Source organism: Alosa alosa, chromosome 8 (genome assembly GCF_017589495.1).
Source record: "Alosa alosa isolate M-15738 ecotype Scorff River chromosome 8, AALO_Geno_1.1, whole genome shotgun sequence".
NCBI classification, from domain to species: domain Eukaryota; kingdom Metazoa; phylum Chordata; class Actinopteri; order Clupeiformes; family Clupeidae; genus Alosa; species Alosa alosa.
This window is the reverse complement of record NC_063196.1, coordinates 12213887-12236778: the sequence shown is the minus strand read 5'-3', so window position 1 is coordinate 12236778 and position 22892 is coordinate 12213887. Positions and strand designations below refer to the sequence as shown.

The following is a 22892-nucleotide window of genomic DNA, read 5'->3' as shown; positions in this document are numbered from 1 at the left end:
AGCGATTTTGACGTGATTATTTATCAAAATACTAGTGCCCCTACGATTCCCATTCAAAAGGCCATTTGACCCGAAAACGACAACACGGACAACTTAAAAGTGGCGCTTCGGACGTGATTATGCTTTTAAACGAGTGTTTGACTCGGGTACATTCATCAAAAACACCCTAGGATGCATTTTGGCGAAAGTTACACTTTAAGGAACCCATTTAAGTTCTCCAACAAAGTCACAATCAAATTCATACTGTCACCTGCCTGACTTGGTTGATTTTATATTATTACAACCGAATCATTATATTCAAGTGAATAACACCAGTCATAAACGTTCATAAAAGGTCAAATTCAAGACTCTTTTCCTCAGTGGTTCCATGTTGGTGGAATGAGTTGCCCAGTGCTCTCCATTCCTGTGATAGTTTTGGGTCTTTCAAGAGGGATCTAAGAGGGATATCTGTTCAACATGGACTTATTGACTGGAAGCCAATACAGGTGAGCCAGGACAGGTGTGATATGCTCCCTTTTCTTAGTTCCTGTTAAAAGTCTAGCTGCAGCATTTTGGACCAACTGAAGCTTTTAAATGTTTACTGGAGTCAGACCAGTGTATAGGGAGTTACAGTAATCAAGGGATGTGATAAAAGCATGGATAATGGTCTCCAGATCATTGTTCAGTTTTACTGTCATTGAGTTAGAGAAAATTGCTTGCCAGGATATCATCTAAGCAGTTTAACAAGTGAGTTATTAAGCAAGGACTACCTGGTGTTAATGGCATTTAAAGCTGAGTGTCATCTGAATAGCAGTAGTAGTGAATATTGTATTTTTGAAAGATTGAGCCAAGAGAAAGCATGTACAAAGAGAATAAAAAGGGGTCTAAAATCGAACCTTGGGGAACACCACAATTGATGGGAGCAGAGGATGAAAAGCAGTTTCCTAAAACAAGCGAGAACATTCTATATTTCAGGTAGTTGCTGTTAAAAGTCTAGCTGCAGAATTTTGGACCAACTGAAGCTTTTAAATGTTTACCGGAGTCAGACCAGTGTATAGGGAGTTACTGCAATCAAGGGATGCGATAAAAGCATGGATAATGGTCTCCAGATCATTGTTCAGTTTTACTGTCATTGATTTAGAGAAAATTGCTTGCCAGGATATCATCTAAGCCAGTGGTTTTCAAAGTGGGGGCCGGGACCCCTGGGGTGTCCATTCAGTGTCATCTGAATAGCAGTGGTAGTGAATATTGTATTTTTGAAAGATTGAGCCAAGAGAAAGCATGTCCAAAGAGAATAAAAAGGGGTCTAAAATCGAACCTTGGGGAACACCACAATTGATGGGAGCAGAGGATGAAAAGCAGTTTCCTAAAACAAGCGAGAACATTCTATATTTCAGGAAAGAGGTAAACCATTTTAAAACTGGACCCTGTAAGCCTACTCTGACCTCTAGGCGTTTTAGAAAAATGTCATGGTTGGTTGTATGAAATGCTGCCCTAAGATCAAGAAAACACAAAGCAGGATGTCATTAAGAACCTTCAACAGGGCAGATTCAGTACTGTGCAGAGCTCTAAAACCAGACTGAAATTTCTTATGGATACCGGTATTAAAAGTGTTCAAATAAGAGGTGAGCTGAGGAGAAGACAACTTTTTCAAGGATCTTGGAGATAAATGGTAACTTGGAGACTGGTCTGTTCTTAAGGTCACTCAGGTCTAAATTGGGTTTCTTTAAAAGAGGTTGGACAGTAACATGCTTAAAAATGGGAGGGACGACAATCATCCCTGATTTAGACTTAGTGAGTGGCGTGAGCGTGTCGTGTCTGTTGCGTGTCAGATGTGTGGCGGCTGCGTGGCGTTTTCTGTCTTTGCACACCAGAAATGTCTGACGCTGCACTGCGGCGGCCTGCCTGCCTATTTAACATCTCTTCACTTTCGGAAAAATAGGCGTCGATCCTATCTCTGCATACACACGTTTTGGTGCGGCTCGAGCCGTGCCTGAGACGTGCGTGTCAAGCAGGCAGTCTGCAACATCTAACCTGTTAACATGGGAGCCGAAATAAAAACGGACACGCCACACAGCTGACACGCTCACGCCACACACCCAGTCTGAATCAGCACTTAGTATTTTGACTGACGGCAGATTCAGACGTGCGTTGCGCGCCTGTTCGGTGACGTACGTTGCGTTTCATGTGAGCATTCATACCAGAATTGTCTCTGCTGCGGCCAGTCTGACTATTAAAACATCTCTTCACTGTCTCTTTTGGCTGGAAACGCTTCCAACACATTTGCATGTTGCGTGAAAAATAGGCACCTTTTCTATTTCTAGCTGGCACGCGATTGCAGCGCACCTCAAGCCGCACCTGAGACGTGCGTGTCACGCAGGCAGTGTACAAGCTCTAACCTGTTAACATGGGCGGCAAAATGAGGCAATGCAGCTGCCATGCACTCGCCACGCATTTGATGTGAATCAGGCGTTATGATATGATCTGACTATGATGATATATGTCATACACATTCAGATAAATTTGTTTGGAATTAATTTCATTCAAACTTTTCAAGCAGTGTCACCTAATGCCACTCTTGGTGAAATTGTACAAGAGTGGTAGGTCCACTTGTATAAAAATATGATTAGTGAAACTCAGATGGTTTTTATAAATATTAAGCCAAAACCCACATAATAATATTCCCTATAAGTCTGTGCAATTGCGAGTGTGAATGAGACATGTGAGGTACAATACCTTGTGTGGTTTCCCTGATTCTTTTAGCAAGTGTGTTTACCCTGAATGTACATGTTTCACTCTAAAAACTAGAAAAAAACAAATTTTTTCTTCTTAATGCCATAGAAGAAACGTGTAGTTCTTCAAAGAACTCTCAAGCTGATATTTAAATGTAAATCAGGTTTATAGGCCAAGTATACTTGTGTATACAAGGTCTCTGCATGTATCCCATCCGTGAATTAGTGAACACAGTGAACACACAGTGAGGAGAAGCACACACTAACCCAGAGCAGTGAGCTGCCTTGCTACAGCGGCACTCGGGGAGCAGTGAGGGGTTAGGTGCCTTGCTCAAGGGCACTTCAGCTGTGGATGTGGGCATGGGAGAGCAGTGCTCAACCACTTCCCCCGTCCACATTTTTTTTTCTTCTGGTAGGGGATCGAACCGGCAACCCTTTGGTTCCAAGCCCAAAGCCCTAACCAGTAGGCCCCGACTGCCACGTCCATGATAGTTCATTGAAAAACCATTTAAGAAAAGTCAAGCAGATATGAAAAGTGTCTTTTTGAAGAACCTTTTCCAATGTGAAGAACCTTTCCCTTGATGTAAAGGTCATGGTTCTTTATGGAACCATATTGATGAAAAGTATAATTTAAGCCTTTATTTTCTGGAGTGAAACCATTGTCAGTCCTCTGATTTAATATGGCTGAATATCCAAGTGTTCTGCCTCCCATTGCACGCCACAATATATTCCACTGCCAAGCAAAAAATTCTTCTTGCCTAATAATTCCCTCTGTCTTAAACCATAACATACATAAAGGCAGATTATGTTTGAAGTCCATCAATTTGTATCTAAACTATATAATATGAACGTGGTGTACTAGCCGGAAATTAATTAGGCTATACTTTTAATACTGTAGTGATGTATGTTGTGCTACTTATGCCTTTATGGACACTCTGTTTTTCCCATGCTTTCCCCATTTGACAAGAGCTAGGCTGAGTGACACAACTTCAAATGGACCCCAGTCGCAGTTATTGCTGTTACACCACACCGACATTACCCTAGTAGGCCCTCATAAAATTCGTGTAACTTTTTTGCGTACAGCTTGGCACCAATCAGTTAAATCACATGGCGATAAAATAGTGGAAACCTTTCAAACTGACACGGATAGAGGTAAATTGACCACGAGACCCGTGTGGGACGTGCCTCTACAGATCAAAGAGAACACAAGTTTAGACAGTTTCTGTGGGAGGAAAAGGAAAGTGGCTCGCTTGCCGATCTGGATAGCCGCGGTGGGCTCATCATCAGTTTCCAATGCAAACTAGGAAACAACACACATGCAGTCTGAAACTGCAATATTTGAATTTATTTTCTTCGCCGTTTAGGTTTATGTTTTTCGTTCTATAATATTTCAGTAGAATGTTTGAATTGGCCTTTTTAGGCGCTTTCTTTTTTTCAACAGTTCGTCTTACCTCTTCCCAAGAGAGTGGATACAGACATTCCGCCGTTTTGGATGCGAATGGGAAATACCGAATGAAATGGAAATTCGACGATAGAACTGTAACTTTTGAATTAGAGGTTGAGACCACTGGATATGTAGGATTTGGTTTGTCTTCGAACGGCGCGATGGCGTTATCGGATATAGTGATTGGTGGCGTGTTCAATGGAAGACCTTACCTCCAGGTATAGTAACCTTGCCTCAAGGGACCCGCCTCTAAACTGTGGAGCCTAGTTGGATCAATAGTTGATGTGTAGGCTACTTCAAGTTTTACTGAAATAAATTAATGATCTGTGTCAGATGAAATACATGACGTGCAACACTTGTTTTCATTACAATATTACAGATTTGAATATTTTATTGAAATATATGTTAAAATGTGTTCAACTATCAGTTTCTGACACTTGCTTGATCACACGATATTAGGCAGGTGAGTAGGCCTACGCTACTAGATCAAGAGTCAAAGCTAACTTTCTCAAGAGCAACACAGATCTGTGGAGGATTTCACATACAGCTGTAGATATGTACTCTTGGCTGCTTGCAGTGAGTTCACTACTGTGCCAGATGGTACAGTAGATTCATAGTCAGTGGCATTTTCGAGACAGTTTTTCCTCATGAATGCCAGCACCTTTTATTAGTAGGAACATTCTTACTAGTTCCTTAGAGCAATAATGAGCCTTAGTGAAGCAGGATGCTGTCTATGTCCTCAGTGTAGTGAAGAGCCAAAGATATTGGGGGTCTTGCTGGCAAAATTATCTGAGTGGTCTTTGTTTATCTCTGCTAAATATATAACAGATCTTACTCTAACACAAACCCAGAGAAGGTTCCTGGGTGTCCTCATAAGAGAAGTTGTATTTCTGCATTATTTAGCAGGAAACTCCCCTGTGGTAGGCCTGGACTTAGATCTGACTAGCCCTAATGTTGTGCTGAGCATCAAAGATTCAAGGGAAAAGTGACACCACTTTTCATCCTTACGCTCTATATTTAGTACATTTAATTTGCGCACTTCCGTAGATGAAAACCACCTTTATCCCTGTGCAAATAAAGAGCTCACCCTAAAAAGAGTAGCCATCAAAACAGAAAAACAGTTCATCTATGGATACCCTGATACCCTGTATATCATCACATGTCCAACTGCAAGGATTTAAAACCAAATACACCCAAATTCTCAGCAGACATGTTTCTTTTTGCTATTTTTTAAAGGCAAACACCTGCCTTTAGACAAAGGCTTGGCATATGTCACTTGTACACTTTTAACTTGTTTTAACTGTGTGCTTTCAACAGGATTATTTTGCTGACCCCAGCAGAAAAGTCCACAGAGACTCGGATCAGAGCTACAGACTGGAGTATGGGAGGGAAAACATCACACACACTGTCCTGGCGTTTAGCAGGGACCTAAGCACATGCGATCCTAACGACAAAGAGATATCGGTATGTTTGATTATGTTGGGTCAGGTGGGGGTGCTCTAGAACTGTATGTCAGAAATAGTTACACACAGTGAAACCCATTTCCAATGTCCCTAAAACATAAGGCATGCAGATACAATCACTAATCCGGCATGGACATGTATTTCTTTCGAATTGAGTAAACAACTATGTCTAAAAGCTTTGTTTACAAGATTGCTACACTTCTGAAACAAGTTTCATGCACCAATTTAAGTTTGATTTCACTCCTAGTTACGCCCCTGCTGGAAGTTGTAAGTCAATGAACCTTTTCCAGACCCACTCTCAATTACAATTGAGGTCTGCGTGCTAACCAGGCTATAGCTGAAGAGCTTTTGAAAAGGTTTTTGAAATATGACTTAATTAGGAGAGAGGAGGACTTCTAAGTTTGTTTTACCTTTGACCAAGTGCAAAAGCTGTTCTGGTGCCTCTGTATCACTCCCGCTGCTCCAGCTTTGAGGAGGGTTACACACTCACTGTATTTCTGTCTGTCCCATCTGTCTAGGCCAGCACAGTGCGGGTGATCTGGGCTTACCACGAAGAGGACGTGGGGCCCTCGGGGCCTATGTACCACGGAGTGAACCGGGGGAGGAAGAGTCTGCGACTGCTAAATCCAGGAAGCAGTGCCACCGCTCCCCCTGGGGCTGCCTATTTCGACCTACAAAACGCTCACGTAAGTCAGTGAAAACACACGATATCCCACACATTCCCCCCAGTATGCAGTCAACATCCAAGAATACTGAATGAATGAGTAAATAAACGTTATCCAGAGTTTTATAGCAGCTTATTATTTGGGAATGACTGAACAACATGTTAATTCTGTCAGTGTTAATTGTTTGTGCTGTTTCCTCAAGACAGGTGCCTGTGCCTTCAAGGGACACAACTTACTGGTGTCAGATATTCAAAATCCCAGAGGTCAAGAAGAAGCATCACATAATTAGGGTAAGTCTGCCAGCAACAACATTAAACCGTTCTTGATATATTGCACTGTATGTATTTTCTGCTGTATCATGATGATTTTCTAAATTCACACAATTCTATTTCATGTATTGTATGTTGTTTAGCCTGCAGCACATAGAAATTCACCCTTTAATCTTTCCAGGAGAGCAGGTGTTTTGTGAGATATTAAAAGGCACAACCCATGCAGTGTGTAGTCACATGCGAGAAGTCAGACTTTTTGTGTTCAAAGGCTCCTTATCTAGTCCCCAGCCTGTCTGTCGGTGCCCTTTGTTGATGTATTTGTCTGTGTGCCTGCTTGTCTCAGCCTATCATTACACAGGAGCCTCTCAAGTGTGATCTCAATCCTGCCCTTCACCCAGTCATCTGATTCCCCACCTGTAGTTTGGATTTTAAATTACATGTCACCAAAGCATAATTAAGGCAGTTTCCAAACCAAAAAAAAAAGAAGAAGAAAGAAACACTAAGACGTTTTGAAATATGATTTAATTAAGCGAATGAAAGTAGCCAACCAAATGTTTTGGCTGTCAAACGAAATGGTAGACTTGCAAAGTGATGGATTTGCTCCTCCTTCCTTTAAATCTTTCATCAAATGACAAAAGTGAACTGCAGACATGATCCACACAATCTCAGAACAGCTGCAAGAGGCTAGAAATCGACATAGAAATCTGTTGTCCTTTATTACCTCATGTTTAATGGCAGGTTTTATTTCCCACTAGGTGTGTTGTAGTTCATGTGTAAACAAGACCCCTCAAACAATGGCACAGTAAATGTCTTGGGAGGCCACTCCTAAAAAAAATCTGGCTTTGGGAAGCCCAACAGATTTACTGCATTTTTATCACTGGCCTGTTCTAGGACCCCTTCCAGTCCTGGGGCCCCCCTGAATCAAGAAAACACACACACACACACACACACACACACACACACACACACACACGCCAAAGCCACCCGCCCAACCCCACCCTCCATTGCACCCCTACCCCCAGGCCGGAACAAAGGCTCTCTCAAGTGACAAACTGTCATTGAGCCAATGCGAATGCATTTATAAAGGGCTATTCTTCCTTTTTTCCAGTAGACTCCCTGGTTTCTTTCTCTCTCTCTCTCTTTCTCTTTCTTTCTCTCTCCTGCTTCTATTCTATGTGTCTGTCCATGTGTTTACTGTTGCACAGTGTCTCAAACTGTCTCTGTTACTCTACCACAGAGAGTTATGCATGACATCATAACAGCAGGAAATAGGTTTGATTCAGCCTGTGTCTCCCATTTGTCAGACCATATGTTTAATGGTCACTTAATTGGGACAGGAAAATATGTGTGTAGTTGTCTAGTGTCATACTGTCATTTTCTATATATGGTTTATGTTCTAACCCATCTCAAAATATGGAAATGTTGTTATGATATTAATTCAGGGCCCATGTGGCTGTGGGACAATTTTATTTTTAAAATCTGTTAACAATTTTTTCAGACCAATAAAGTAGTGTCATATCATAAGCAGAAAACAGGAACAGACCAATTCCTTCTGGCCATGGCATCTATGCATTTCTTAACCAGATGTGGGGTGGGTGTGTGTGTATGTGCATGTGTTTATGAAAGAGGAAGGCAGGAACTGGACAAGACAGAGAGAGAGAAAGAGAGAAAGGGACTCTGTGTGTGTTTGGCATCTGTTCTGTGTAACATCCCTGAATGGCCCATTTACAGAATTTATGCGTTTCACTAGCCATCTGCATTGTTGAGCTGGATTCTGCATTTTCAGTATCCTGTTATTTACACTATATACTCTTTTACTCTCATAAATTAGCCTCAAGGCACCTACAAGTTGCACTAAACCATTTATACATAGACTTTCTACAGAATGGGGGGTATGTTTGTAAAATGAATATCAATAAAATGGGCAACAACTTGGTTTTAACAAAAAAAAAGAAAGCCCACCTTACAAATATCCCTATCAGATCTGAACTTGAAACATGATGGTCGCTCAATCAGAACAAGATCATAAAGAGGGTGAAATGGAGGAATGTTTAAATATTTATCTCATGGTTAGAGGCCATGTTGTGGTCCTTCTTCCTGATGTTTGGGAGGAGAGCCTCCCACTGTGAGGTCACAGTTCAGTCAGTGGGATGTGGCTTTATTTGGGATTTCACTTGAAGCTGGAGACCCACTGAGTAGGAAAATAAAATGAAAAAATAAATAGTGAAAAACACGATAGAACAGAATTGCTTACACTCCTTTCCCATGTTGGTTTGGGTAGTAAAAAATCCCAGTTTTTTTCTATTCTTATTGTTGGCCTTTCTCACTCCTTTCACATTTATATCCATGCCCTGGATCAAAATAGAATTCTTGTTTGTAATGGTGCTTTGTGTGTGTGTGTGTGTGTGTGTGTGTGTGTGTGTGCGTGTGCATGCATGTGTGTGTCTTATGTTTATTTTTCAGTAGGGGGCTTAGAGATGATCAGAACAAACTGATTTGTATGTTTTCCCATCAGCATTCCTGCTTGTGTTCCTTCAGATTGAGCCTTTGATTCAGAGAGGACACGAAAACCTGGTGCACCACATTCTGCTCTACCAGTGTAATAGCAGCCTGGGAGAGAGTGACCTGAGAGTGGGACATGAGTGTTTCCATCCAAACATGCCAGATTCCTTCACGACGTGTGAAACTGTTGTCTTCGCCTGGGCAATTGGTGGTGAGGTTTGTAATCTTTCTTACCTCGCCCTCCATGGGTTGCCAGAGAAGAGGCATGGCTGGCACTGAGAGAATGATTCATCCATGAGGTGACAAAATGTCTGTTTCTGACATTGTTGTTGTCTTTTGGTTCGATCTTACGATCTTCGGTTCTACTCTGCAGGGATTTTCTTATCCATCTCATGTTGGTCTCTCCATTGGAACATCGATAGACCCAGTTTTCGTCCTGATGGAAGTCCACTATGATAATCCAACACTACAACAAGGTAGTGTGAGGACATCATTTTCATCATTTCCTGTTTACAATATGTAGCCTTGTAACATGGTGGGTATATTTGCACTATTGCTGCCACTACTACTACTACCAGTAGTAGCACTACTACGTTATTGAGATGACAATGATTTTAAAATCATTTTAGTGAATGGATTTTAGTTGTGATTTTAGTAGTAGTAGTAGTAGTAGTAGTAGTAGTAGTAGTAGTAGTACTAGCAGCCTAGTGAAACACATTACAGATGCACTATACCAATGATGTTCATCTAGAGCTCATTGTGTAAATGTCGTACACATTAAACTAATACTTAAAATTCTGCACTCTCATCCTCTGGTAGTAGTATTTATTGTGACCAAAGGTGTCTGTTGCCATGTAGCTTGAATGATATTCCTCGTTTTCTAAGTCACTTTGGATAAAAGCATCTGCTAAGTGAATGGAAATGGAAATGTGGAAACGCCCTCAACAAGAGGGAGCATTGTGAAAAGTTTGTTTACAGTGGTGTGGGTAGAACAAAGATTGGGGTATATTCCTTAGCAACCTCGTCGCTTGTGTTTACTGACACGCCATCTCCCCTTAATCACAGGATTACTGGACAGCTCTGGTCTGCGCCTCTTCTACACCCCCAAGCTGAGGCAGTATGACGCGGGGGTGATCGAGACAGGCGTGTGGGTTAGCCTGTACCACATGCTGCCCCCTGGCATGCAGGATTACTTGTCTGAGGGACACTGCACCAGAGAATGCCTGAAAGAGGTACAAACACTTGAACAGATGTCCCGGACAAAAAAAGTACAAATCCCAATCCAGTTTACAATATATAGCCTTGTATCATGGTGTATATATTTGCACTACTGCTGCCACTACTAATACCAGTAGTAGCACTACTATGTTATTGAAATGAAAATTATTTTAAAATCAAATCAAGGGATTTTAGTTGTGATTTTAGTAGTAGTAGTAGTAGTAGCTTAGTGATTTTGTTTTAAAGGGAGTCTTTACAGACATATTCCCCATTTACAACAGTGGCAAAATTATCTTTGAATGAAAATAAAAGTAAAATAAAAATCCTTTTTGGATTACACAAAGCATGTCCTCTTCCCACCTCCCCTCTAGTCCCTGGAGGAGGAGATGCCCAGTGGCATCCGAGTGTTCGCCGTCCTGCTCCACGCTCACCTGGCTGGCCGGGCTATTCGGACACGTCACTTCCGGGACTATGAGGAAATGAAGCCCCTGGCGTACGACAACGAGTTTGACTTCAACTTCCAGGAATTCCTTCCTCTCAGCGAGGAGAGGCTGCTCCTTCCTGTGGGTCACCTGTCATCTTCCACTCCTTTTGCAAAGACAAATTTTCAAATATTTTACACACAAAGGGGGCGGACCATAAATTACTAAGACATTTGAAATGAAATGGCAGTACAACTCTTCTGGTTTATGTGGAGCAGAGATACTTCATCTTCTTTTCTACACTCACTTGGTGTAGTATTTTCAAAGGTTAGCCTTGTAAAAGGACAGGCTTCAGGGCAATCATCAGCGAGAGAGAGAGAGCAGGAGAGTCGGAAAAACATGACTAAAGGTTTACTCACAAGCCACAGCATGTTGCCACTCCTTTTGAAATAATAATAACCCCGGAAAAATGACAGTGTCAAACAGCTATGGAGGAGCCAAACACCATAGCTTATTCTGGGACTCCTAGTACTCAGGCTACTGTCAGGAAACTGAAGTGTCTGAGACAAACAGAGTTTTTAGTGTCATTGTGAACATCATTGTGCGGTGGAGATCAAAAAATGTTCTCATGTTTTCATCAGTTGACAATATTGTTTGAACTCGAAATTTGTCCTGTGGCAATCAATGGAGTGCCATGTTGTTTAAGTAGGATTTAATTACGATTACAAATCACAGCATTTTTTAAACAAATGTGTCTCATTCAGCTGTACATCTACTTTGAGAGTGCCCTCATATTTGAGTGCCTGAGAGCAAGTGATTCTGAAGTAGAACTGACCTACCACCAGTGTGTCAAATATTGCAGTGAACAGAATACTTTATGTGAAGAGAACAGCCCAGGAACATAATAGTGATCAAACTATCAACAAAAATAAGGTGAATGAACTGAATGAGCTTGTAGAACATGAAAAACAGACATAAAGTACGGGACATTGTAAAATTCTGTAAATGAAAGGATATATTCTTTTTTTAGTCAAACTGTGATAGACTCTGGATGCCCTATAATAACTTTCAAAAGTTACCTGTTTTCATTTAATCTCAAAACTCCAAAGGTTAAGCACCCCAATAATGGTGATCTATTTTACACAATTTTACACAATCTCTTTTTCAGATGAATGAAAAAAGCTGGTAGACCAATTATGGCAAAAACCAAAGTCATATCATGTCCTGAATCTACCACAGCCCAACTAATGAGAGGGAGATGAAACACTATTCTGAGCCAAATAGTTCTAATAATGGGCTGAAATATATTTACCAATTTGCCCTTTCAGTTGTTCTACATTCAAGTTTGAGGGCAGATCCTAGAGAAACTGGATCAGGCTGGATCAGACTGGATCAGGCCCTGTTTTTGTGTAATTACTGTATGTAAAAGATTCTGAACAGTATTTTGAAAAGAAAAACAAAAATACCCATGCACCTGTGTTTTGTTGTCATAAAAGTTATGTTTTGTTTTGATAACTTCTCCTCGTATTTGCAGGGTGATAACTTAATTACAGAGTGCAGATACAACACCAAGGACAGAGCTAACATGACATGGGTGAGTAAAATCTGCCATTCTGATACACATTCGTTTTACTCATATAAATGCAGTCCATTTACCAATTACTTTTATGTTATACTATTCTTCATTACTTATGTGTTAATACTATTGTACAGCTGTATGGTACAACATTAGTTAATGGCGATAAATGTATGGGTATATCAGGTACACACATGTAGACTACCTGCTAGATGCTATCAGACATCATTTACTGCCAAGAAACATCCTCACTTCTTCCATCACAAGGCCCACCCTGAATGCTTGACAAAGATTGTAATCTAACAAGAGAGGAAGAGAGAGAAAAAGACTTTATTAGACTCTTTATTTTTGACATCTGTTCTGTGTAACATCCCTGAATGGCCCATTTACAGAATGTACTGTATGTGTTAATCTATTTGTTTCATGAAACAACATGAACTGTCATTACCTTAAACACTTACTAAATACAGCTAAATTCTGTTTAACCTGTTGAGTGCTGCATGTGGCTGACATGCAGTGTGATCTGGTTGCCCAGCGGAGCCGGGTGAGGCGGGCAGTGTCTCTGGCCGATCCTTTCAGACATATGTGTTAAGAAGCCTGTCTGTTCTTGGCTGAACAATCTGTCTGCAAACACTGAAGCCCCGGGAACCCAGATGGATCGCTGCTTATAAAGCAGTTTGCAGCAACTGGCACTTGATTCTGACAGACACTTCAAACGGACAAATTACCAAAAGCCTGTCGCCGCGAAAAAGAAAAGCTAGATTCCTTCTTCTGCAGTCAGTTTTTTTCAAGTTCACAAAGAGTAACGCCAGTTTAATAAATTCTATTCTGGAAATGCAACAGAGAAAATATGTCATATTACTCAGAGAGCTGCGAGAAAGAGGTCAACATTAGTTCAAGGCTTCCACATAGCATATGGAGAGCCTATTAAATATTCAGGACAGTAATGCTTTCCACATCTACTAACAGAATTTGACTATAATGAATGAATAAATAAATAAATAAAACCCCATGATTCATAACTTGACTGAAAGGACCATGTATAAATGAGGCTTTGATTTACAACGTAGACTCTAATCTGACTCCAATCTTATGAGTCACAAAGCTAGGCCACGCTTACAGTAGATGCAAATGTTTGGTGGGTTTGTGCATGGCATGTGATAAGCCCAGACTTGTGTCAGTGTATTTAATGTTCTCAGTTGGTTTCCATTGGTTCTGGAAGCCACTTGCCTGCCATCAAACCAAGCTGACCGCTTGTACTTGTACTAGAGTTGGGTTTGAGCTTCAGATCTCACAGCTGTCTGTTTTGGGAGGAGTCCAAAGTGTCACATTAGCACAGACCTACAGGGGAGCTACAAATGCTTTACTCCATTTGATCTCAACTTTAAAGTAAGCTATGTATACAGTGCAACCGGAACGTTTTCAGACCCTTTCAAGTTTTCCACATTTTGTTATTTTTCAGACTGATCTTAAAATAGATTCATTTAATTTGTTTTCATCAATCTACACACAATACTCCAACACTCCACAAAAAAACAGGTGTTTGGAGTGTTTCGTACATTTTTAAAAAAAATAAAAGACTGAAATATTCCATTTACATACATACGTAAGTATTCAGACCCTTTGTTATGACGCTTGCAATTGAACTCTGGTGCATCCTACTTCTATCAATGGTCCTTGAGATGCTTCTACAACTTAATTGGAGTCCACCTGTGCCTAAATGAATTCGCTGGACATTAGTAGAGGCACACATCTCTTTTTATCTGTCTTCACACAACCCTGTCTCGCAGGTCTACGGACAATTCTCTCGACCCTTGTACAGTAGCTTGGTTTTCACTCTGGCATACACCATCAACTGTGAGACCTTATATAAAGATTTAAAGAAAAGTTCCGGAGTTAAAACAACCCAGGGTCTGTTTATGGATGATAACGAGTTCAAACTTTAGTTTGGGAGCAAAATTACGTTAATCGGAGGAGTTTTGAGGTAGACTGTGGTATGCATTTACAATGAAATGGTTTATAGTGTGTGGCTATTGACCATTAGAGCCATGTCAAAATAAATTGCTATTTTCAAACCACTGACAAGGGTCAAAATAGCCCTACTCTTAGGTGGCCTTATGGGTAGGGTCCTGACAGACAAACCGAAGTATTGTAAACTTTGAAAGTGTACAGAGAGGTTGTAACAAGACCTTTCAAAGAAGGAAGTGCATTGCCTGACTTTGTGGCCCAGTAGCGTCAAATCAGTGGACACGTTCCAATTCTTCCCGCGTTGTGCAGATGTGGCTGATCGTGAGGCATCTTGTATTGTAAGATTCAGCCAGATCTGCACAGCGCTGTAAGACCAAACTCACCCACTGATTTGACTGAGGACTAAGAGTTATCTGTGTGCTAGCGGGGTTTAGGCTAACATTAAACTCTTTTGTTGCAGTAAACAGAAGTATCACAAGTATAATTCTTTGAAACCATTATGGTCAGAAACTAGCTGAACCTCATCTGAATTTGAAACTAATAAAAGTGTAAAGTGTAACTGATTGCAATTGTCTACATCTACCCATGGGTATGCTGCTAGCATGTTTTTCCCCTCGGTAGCCACTCTGTAAGGCCAAAGTTCCCATATGATTACTAAACACAAACGTGTCTGTGTGTAGCTACATAGCCGCTAACCGTGTTATCATGTGTCCCATTTGTCTATTTGTGTAGGGGGGCTTGAGCACCAGGGATGAGATGTGTCTGTCCTACCTGCTGTACTACCCCAGGATTAATCTGGCCAGGTGTGAGAGTCTGCCAGAAATCGACAGACAGCTCAAATTCATTGGAGTAAAAGCGATCCAGCAGCCTGTCACGTAAGCAGAAAGGCCTTGCTTTATTTGTTAACAACAGGCCTACAGTGGCAGCCCAGACCTGTCATTTTGTGATCTTGTGTAAGACAACACTGTCATACAGAGTTCATTTTATCTGTTGGAACATTGTATATGAGTTCAGCTGTATTAAATAACTATTACATGTGATCAGCATGTGATTTTTTGGAATGTAAAAGGAGAACTCCGGCAATTTTTCACATAGATCTCTGTTTCTCGAGGTCATCGAGTAGTATCGGTACAAAAAAAAAAAATCAGGCAGCTACAGTGCTACACTTTGGGGGCATCTTTAAAATCAGTACTCGGTGACTTCGAAAAACAGAGATCTCTGTGAAGAATTGAGTTTTTCTTAAACACCATATTACTGCAGGCTAACATATAAAACTATCCAACATTGAAACACAGTGGTTGAGGAGCAAGGACCTGAATTAAAGACAAGAATGCAAACTCCTGAGGTCAATTAATGACTAGCAAATATAATTGTCATGGTATGAACAGTAATAAACTTCATTCATATTTTCTTTTGGAAGTGCATGTTAACATGCGGTTTGGCCTACGCTTAAGTACAAACAATAACACAATCGGTTTCCTGTCAATTGTATTTTTTTTTTTAAATAAAATGCAGTCATTGTTTTGGCCTCACTGCTGGGCCATTGAGCCACCTTGACTCGAAGCGTGATTCAGAGAGTGTAAAAGAAAGAAAAGATAAATGTTTTTGGAAGAAGTACAGTACTGTGGCTTTTTCCCATCTTTTCAAACTACTATGTCTTTTATTTATTTCAGTAGTTTATCATCCAGTACAAATGCCTCTTCTGGAACAAGCTGGTTTTGAAAGGCTGGCCCAGTTTGACTCACTAGCGTGTAACCAAAACTCAGTGTTGTGCTATAGGGCTCTGTGGCTGAACGTATCGTCTTGCTTAGTTTAAGTTCCTCGAGTTGTTTGTCCTCGTAAAATGAGTCAATGCTAATAAAAGCACTAAAGAATTTGGGGCTGGCAGGGGAAACAGCAGGCATAACATCTCTATATAGGTTCTCATATTTATGAGAGCCATAATCAAGTCCATGTTGATTCCATTCAAAGTAAACTTAAACTAAACTGTAGTCTGTCAGAACAAAAACAGAATGAAAGAATGTAGAATGCCCAATGCAAACTGCATGATGGCATATTGAATTCAGCACTGTGTTCTGAACAGTGTTGAAGGTCCAGTCAGTGTTGTTCCAAGGTCTGAACAATTACTATTTCTCTCTCTCTCTCTTTCTCTCTCTCTCTCTCTCTCTGTCTGTGTCTGTCTGTCTGTCTGCCTTTCTTTCTCTCTCTCTCTCTTTCATTACATGTATTGCTATGATAACACTATTAAGACATTTGGTCACTGGAGGGACACAGATCCGGAGACTTTCCCCTGTGCCCCAAAAAGTTAAGCGCTGCCTGCAGGGGGTCTGTGCTGCCGATGGGTGGTATTTGGTCTGCTGGGTTTGCCAGTAGACTGCGTTCACTCGCCGCGCCAAGAAAGCTCAGCTTCTTTTGTGCTCATTGAAAGGAATGAAGGGGATTTGCAAAAGGTCAGACAAGGCCACTCTAAACAGATTTAGTTACAAAGACCCTTTTTTCACCCCACTACAAGCATACACATAAGTGCATGCAAACACACACACACACACACACACACACACACACACACACACACACACACACACAGAGTACCATACCGTACCATACCTATAATGTCATAGAGTATCTAGTGCCATTTTTGGTCAAAAGCACATGGTCCTTTGTTATGAATAGTTACTGCAATGTTTGGGAAACCACTGAAAGATTGGTTTTAGACCACACGTTCAAAACACATACTTATACATGTGGGTAATGACTGCATAGAAATAAATCGGTCTTCCCGAAGGAAAATGTCTTGTCTTGAAAATGTATTTTCTTTGACTCACAAGAAATAGATGGTTTTATGGTGTTTAAGCCCTCAGCGCTATCTTCCAGGCAGCTCTGCAAGGGTTAGGGTTAAGGCTAGGGTTAGGTGCCTATGGTCGCAGCACTGCCAAATAGATGACTGTCAGTTATTGTCAGCTAAAGTCCAGTTTTAGTTCAACTTAAGATCTCAACATACTCATTTATCTTCTCAATCTATTCTTATCTCATCTTATTTCTTTAAATGGTCCCTAAGAAGAAACAGGTGAAATCTCAATAAGAGCTGATTTATTTCTTATGAGACAAAGAAAATATATTTTCAAGACAAGAAATGTTCCTTCCGTAATAGTGAAGTTTTGAGATAACTATATTAGATGTCTGCATAAGAATAGACACTTGTGTTCAGGCCTTTTTTCCATTGATAGTGCAGCAACAGTTACACACACTATACTGTATGTTTCCTCTTTTAGAACATGACCATGTGTTTCCTTAGTGCTGGTGCTAGTGCATCAAATGCTGCCTGTATGAATTGTCCATTGCACAACAATTTTCCATAGCACAACATGTGTACTACAACCGAAGGAAAGACTGTAAGATAGCGGTGCTCCTTCTCTTTATTCAGGACCTGGCCATTTATCATCAAGAGTCCAAAGAAATACAGCAACCTCACGTTCACTGAGGCTATGGACAAATTCAGGTGGTCAAAGAAGAGAGGGAAGGCCTTCAACGACGTTGTGCTAAGGCTACCTATGAATGTGCGCTGCTCCAAGTGGGGTCAGGATGAGTGGTCGGTGAGTGGACACTAAATCCAGTCTAATCGGTAAACTATTTAAGCACTGTACACAGTCTGGTATCTCTCTTCTAGTGTGGTGGACCAATGGAATAAGTAAAAGTTAAACGTAAGAAATAAACCAGTTTTAACAGTCAATAAAACAGTTTTAATGTCAACTTAAGTCACATCAGCTAAATGAAAGTTTATGGCAACTTGTTTACATCTGCTGTTTTTAGGTCAACAGCGCTAATGTATTTGTGTGTTCAATTCTTTGTCCTTATATTGTATTGATCCTAAGATTGTATTGGTCATTTCATGAATGAGACTCAAGTGATATAGGTGGCAGCTGCAGGTGTTCCAGTGAAAACATTTATTCAGGTCCTGGATAAGCTTACAATGAACTGTATGAAAATGAGTGCGGAAGGATAGGCTTTCCGCCACTCATTCTTCATGTGGTCAGGTGTGCTTACAATCAGACAGAGGGTTATGTTGCAGCTCTCTCTTTGATGTGGCCTGGCTCTGTTTGAACAGATCATAAAACCAAGATGTCAATTCAACAAATAAAGAACACAAATATTCACACACACACACACACACACACACACACACAATCACACATACTGTACACATGTGCAGTACATTATTCACATACATACCCTCACACATACAAAGATTTGTCTTGCTTGTTTTTCTCAATTTGGAGAGGATATTTTGTTCATAAAGAATCTGGTGATCATGTGTTGTGGGCAAAGAATAATTCAGAGGGTGGTTTTCTGAGAGTGAGAACATTATAACAAATTACAACTGTTTACCACCACCAGTCAGCACATTTGTCAAATATTTTGTGTGGTATGGCAGCTTTCATACCCTATTTTGATATGAATTTGACAATGCAAAGCTCAATTCCCACTCATAATATATTAGGGGTGTCACAATCTCGGTTGTAAGTCAGATATAGATCGAAATGACGTTACGATCTTGACTTTCAAAACCAAAGGTGGATTCGAGGATGTAGCCAGGCCCCAAATGTCACATCCAGCAGATATGCCAAGAGGGAAAACACACGCATGTTGAAGTCTATGGTTGAAGTGCGGCGAGTCATAATAATCTCCATGTTATTTCTAGGGCTGTCAATCGATTAAAAAATGTAATCGAATTAATTACATACTTTGTGATTAATTAATCTAAATTAATCGCATATATAATTTTTGCTGTGAATGTGTTTTAAATATTTAAATTCAAATGAATCATTGAATAATCAGCATTAGTGACATTAAAGTTCAAAAACTCTTTTATTATTATTTTCACTGTTTAAATAATGGCCATAATAATCTATGATATGACCTAAGGAAATGCTGAGGAAATAAATTCAAAAGTGCTACGGGAAGAAGTTTTTTTTTCCACATACAAGGCATTTCAGGCCACAGATATAACCTAGGGGACACAATGAAAATAAATGAACACTCCCCTCAATGTCCACACTATTTCTTTGCATTGATGTGCGACTTTAGAGTTGTCGAACTTTATTTTAATCAACACTTTATTTTTATCAACACCATCAGGTCGTTTTTTTAAGAGGGAAATGTTCCAATCAATGATCTAGGCAGCACGTTTTCTCTCTTCTTCATTTTACAGTCTAATGGTTACTGACTAGAACTAGGTCAAAGGTCGTACGGAATCGATTAATCTACACTATTTTTTTAATCAGTTATTTTTTCTCAAATTAATTAAGTTATTTTGACAGCCCTAGTTATTTCATTTTACTATGTGACCTACGAACTTACTTCAGTCCATCAGCCCGACCATCATACCAATTCATCATACCATCACACAAGTGATCAATCTGAATACCTATCATGGAACAACCTTATTGATCCAAACCAATCTGGCTTCAAGATGGCCACTCAACCGAATCATTTGTCAGTAAGCCTTCATGGTCATCAGTTCATTCTGCATGACTTATTGGCTGCCTTTTGACACGGTTAAATCCTTCACAGTTGTCCGTGCCTCACTATCTCAATACAGGGGTCCCCCAGGGCTTGGTGCTGGGGCCCCTTCTCTTTGCTATCTACACCACCTCTCTGGGTCCGATTATCCGTTCGCATGACTTCTCATAGACACACAGCTCTATCTGTCATTTCCACCTGAAAATCACCTGAAAATCTCTTGGTCTCTGCATGGATCTCTGATTGCCTCAGACATATCTATATGGATGAAAGCACACCACCTCCAGCTAAACCTCTCAAAAACCAAACTGGTCCTCCCAGATAAACCTACTATATACCATTACATCAACATCAAAATTGACTCCCTGACTGTTGCACCTACCAGGGCTGCAAGAAATGTAGGCGTCATGCTTGATAACCAACAAACCTTCTCCGATCATATTGCCTCGCCCGGTCACACCGTTTCGCACTCTACAGCATATGGAAAATTAGGACTTACCTGACTCAATATTAATTTTTCATAGTTTGACCTGCCAATACTGATTTTAGCCAATTCTGATTTGCTTCTAACCACTTTACCGCACACACAAAGATTTATTTTCTATCTTTTCTTTAATAGAACATTTTAACAGAGAAGTTTAATAAACTTTTCAATAATGGAATGGCTGTTAAAAAAATGTAACAGGTGAACAGAGAAAATGAACAGTAATGAAGTGACATCTTAGTAAATTCCAATATGGCAAAGTACAGCGTTCACTTTCTGTGCAACGAAAAACTCGGTATTAGCGCTTTCCTTGTACATCCAGCCCTGAGTGTTGGCCTTTGCTATCTTCTTCAAACTCTGCAAACTCAGCTGGGTGATGATGTTTCAAGTGCGGCGCATGAGTGCATTTGACCGGCATAAAATCGGCATGTCTCAGACTGACCGGCCGATTGCCGGTCATGGCCGATCACATGAAAATGGTCTAATTCCGGTCACCAGCTGATCAATCGGTGCATCTCTACTCAATATGCTACCCAACTCCTGGTACAGGCTATAGTTATCTCATAATTTGACTACTGTAACGCCCTCCTGAGGTCTCCCAGCCTGTACAGTGAAACCCCTTCAAACAATCCAGAACGCGGCGGTGCGCGTGGTCTTCAACCTAAAAGGGCACGTGTTACCCCACTCCCACTTACTTTAATGCCCTCATACAGGCATAGTTACCTCCCGACCGTTGCACTCATCAGATGAACAATGTCTGGCCAGAGACTTTCTAATGAGGAGACACAGCGTGCCAATCATGTGTGGTGATCTCGCAGCTAGAGCGAGGTTGGTGTGTCGTGATTCGTGAAGCCTTGCGCACACACACAGTTCTTACTGAAATAGATGCCTGAAAAGTGCTTGTTACAATATGGCTGCCGAGTGGAGGGACTTGCCTAAAAGGACTTTGGTCTGGCTCTGCACCCGTACACTTAGGGCAATCCAAACTTTTCTCATCTGTTGTTCCCCATTGGTGGAAGAAGCACTTACTGGTGCATTAACTTGTCCCTATCGTACTCTACCTTGATCTTTCCCTTGTTGGTAGTCGCTTTGGTTAAAAAGCGTTAGCCAAATGTAATGTGATGTAACGTTCACGTCTCTGTTTAGTAACTCTACTCTTACTTAAAGATGCTCTCAACTAACGTCACTTCTGTTGACGTTCAAACAAAGAGAGAGCAAGCTTTCTTCTCCCTCTGTGCAACTGAAACTCTCCTTAACACGCATCTCGTCGGTGATTGGCTGGAACAGTTTGTTATGGTTTTATGGTCCAGGTTGGACCAAGTTGTTTTTGTTGCCGTTTTTGGAGCCGCGTTTTTTTAAAGTGTATTCAGGGCACAGGCAGCTAGCAGATGGTGAAGTGATGTTTGCTGTATGTGACAAAAAATGTTTTTAGCTTAGAAACTGCAAAACATCGTTTAGAGCACCTTTAAGCCAGTTTAAAAAATAAAAGCCCCTGAAAACAAAACTGGAAGTCCAGAAAAGTAAACAACATAAGAAATGTAATTATAGCGGTATAATTTTTAAAAGTTTGAGAATTAAATCAAATCAAGCATTTGGAGAATTGTGGCACCCCTATATAATCTATTCCCATACTATAGTGACTAACATCTTTGGCATCAGTATGTTTTTGGGTTGTTCTCGAGGAAATCATGTTGACACTGTAAAAGTATTTTACTCTAAATCCATGTTTCCCATCTTCACTCCCTTTCTCTCTCTTTCATTCCCCCATTTTCACTCCCCCTCTTTTTCCCCTCACAGATTCAGGGCATGACTGTGCCTCCTCCTGAAGTGCCGCGTGACTCCAAGCCCACCACCTCCCTCTGTAGCCCAAGGAGGAGGGCCTCCTCTTCCTCTACCTCCTCCTCATTTTCCTCATCTCCCTCCTCTTCCTCTCCCCTCTCTGTTATGACTGCACTCCTCTCCTGTTGCCTCTTATTCTCAGCACACCTCTGGTCAAGCCTTTAACCACAGCCCTGCCTTTACCGTACATACATTAATCCTAGTCCTTGACTAAAATCAATTGAGACCTCCACTGACGTTCAGTTGCTTATTCTTAGTCATGTTTTTCATTCCATGATGCACTTAATTTGACAAAAACTGGACAGCAGACAGGCCATTTTAGCACCTGGAAGAAATCCTGTTTAAATATGTGCAGAATTCATTTTGGCTTTGTTTTCCTGAAATATTCAAGGTCTTCCCTGGAAAAGACATTGAATGGCAGTATATGTTCAAAATGCTCAAAATCTGTATACATCATTCAGAATTGGTTGTGTTTTCCCAAATGTGCAAGATGCCCATGCTGTAGGCACTAATGCTCCTCTACACCGTCATAGATGTTGGGTTTCAAACCTGAACACTAAAACAACAAGTTGGATAGGTTAAATACTTGGATAGGCCCTCTCCTCTTTAGCTCAGATGAGTCCATGATTTCCAAAAAGAATGGCAAATTTTGATTAGTCTTACCACAGGACCTTATTCCATGTTACCTCAGTCCATTTCAAACAAGCTCAGGTCCAGATAAGACGGTGGTATTTTCTGTATAAATACAATTTTGGCGATTACAATTTTGGCTGCAGTTCTTGAATTGAGTATCAAACTGTGCACATAGACA

General features: G+C 40.7%; 1 protein-coding gene across 1 annotated transcript; it reads left to right on the top strand.

Moving 5' to 3' along the window:
- Positions 1-3955: 3955 nt before the first annotated feature.
- Positions 3956-22455, top strand: moxd1 (monooxygenase, DBH-like 1). The gene is made up of 12 exons (XM_048250596.1): positions 3956-4373; positions 5473-5619; positions 6137-6304; positions 6490-6573; positions 9091-9270; positions 9428-9530; positions 10120-10286; positions 10644-10835; positions 12229-12288; positions 14971-15113; positions 17663-17831; positions 22040-22455. The coding sequence occupies exons 1-12, from the start codon at positions 4110-4112 to the stop codon at positions 22244-22246; spliced, it is 1884 nt and encodes a 627-aa protein (XP_048106553.1). The 5' UTR covers positions 3956-4109; the 3' UTR covers positions 22247-22455.
- The last annotated feature ends 437 nt before the right edge of the window (positions 22456-22892 follow it).

What these genes read in the sequence shown, in the direction of transcription:
- moxd1 (XM_048250596.1), top strand. Translation starts at nt 4,110, where the DNA reads ATGTTTGAATTGGCCTTTTTAGGCGCTTTCTTTTTTTCAACAGTTCGT. An exon ending in CCAGAGAATGCCTGAAAGAG is followed by an intron (nt 10,287 to 10,643) that starts GTACAAACACTT and finishes CCTCCCCTCTAG; the next exon opens with TCCCTGGAGGAGGAGATGCC. An exon ending in ACAGAGCTAACATGACATGG is followed by an intron (nt 12,289 to 14,970) that starts GTGAGTAAAATC and finishes CTATTTGTGTAG; the next exon opens with GGGGGCTTGAGCACCAGGGA.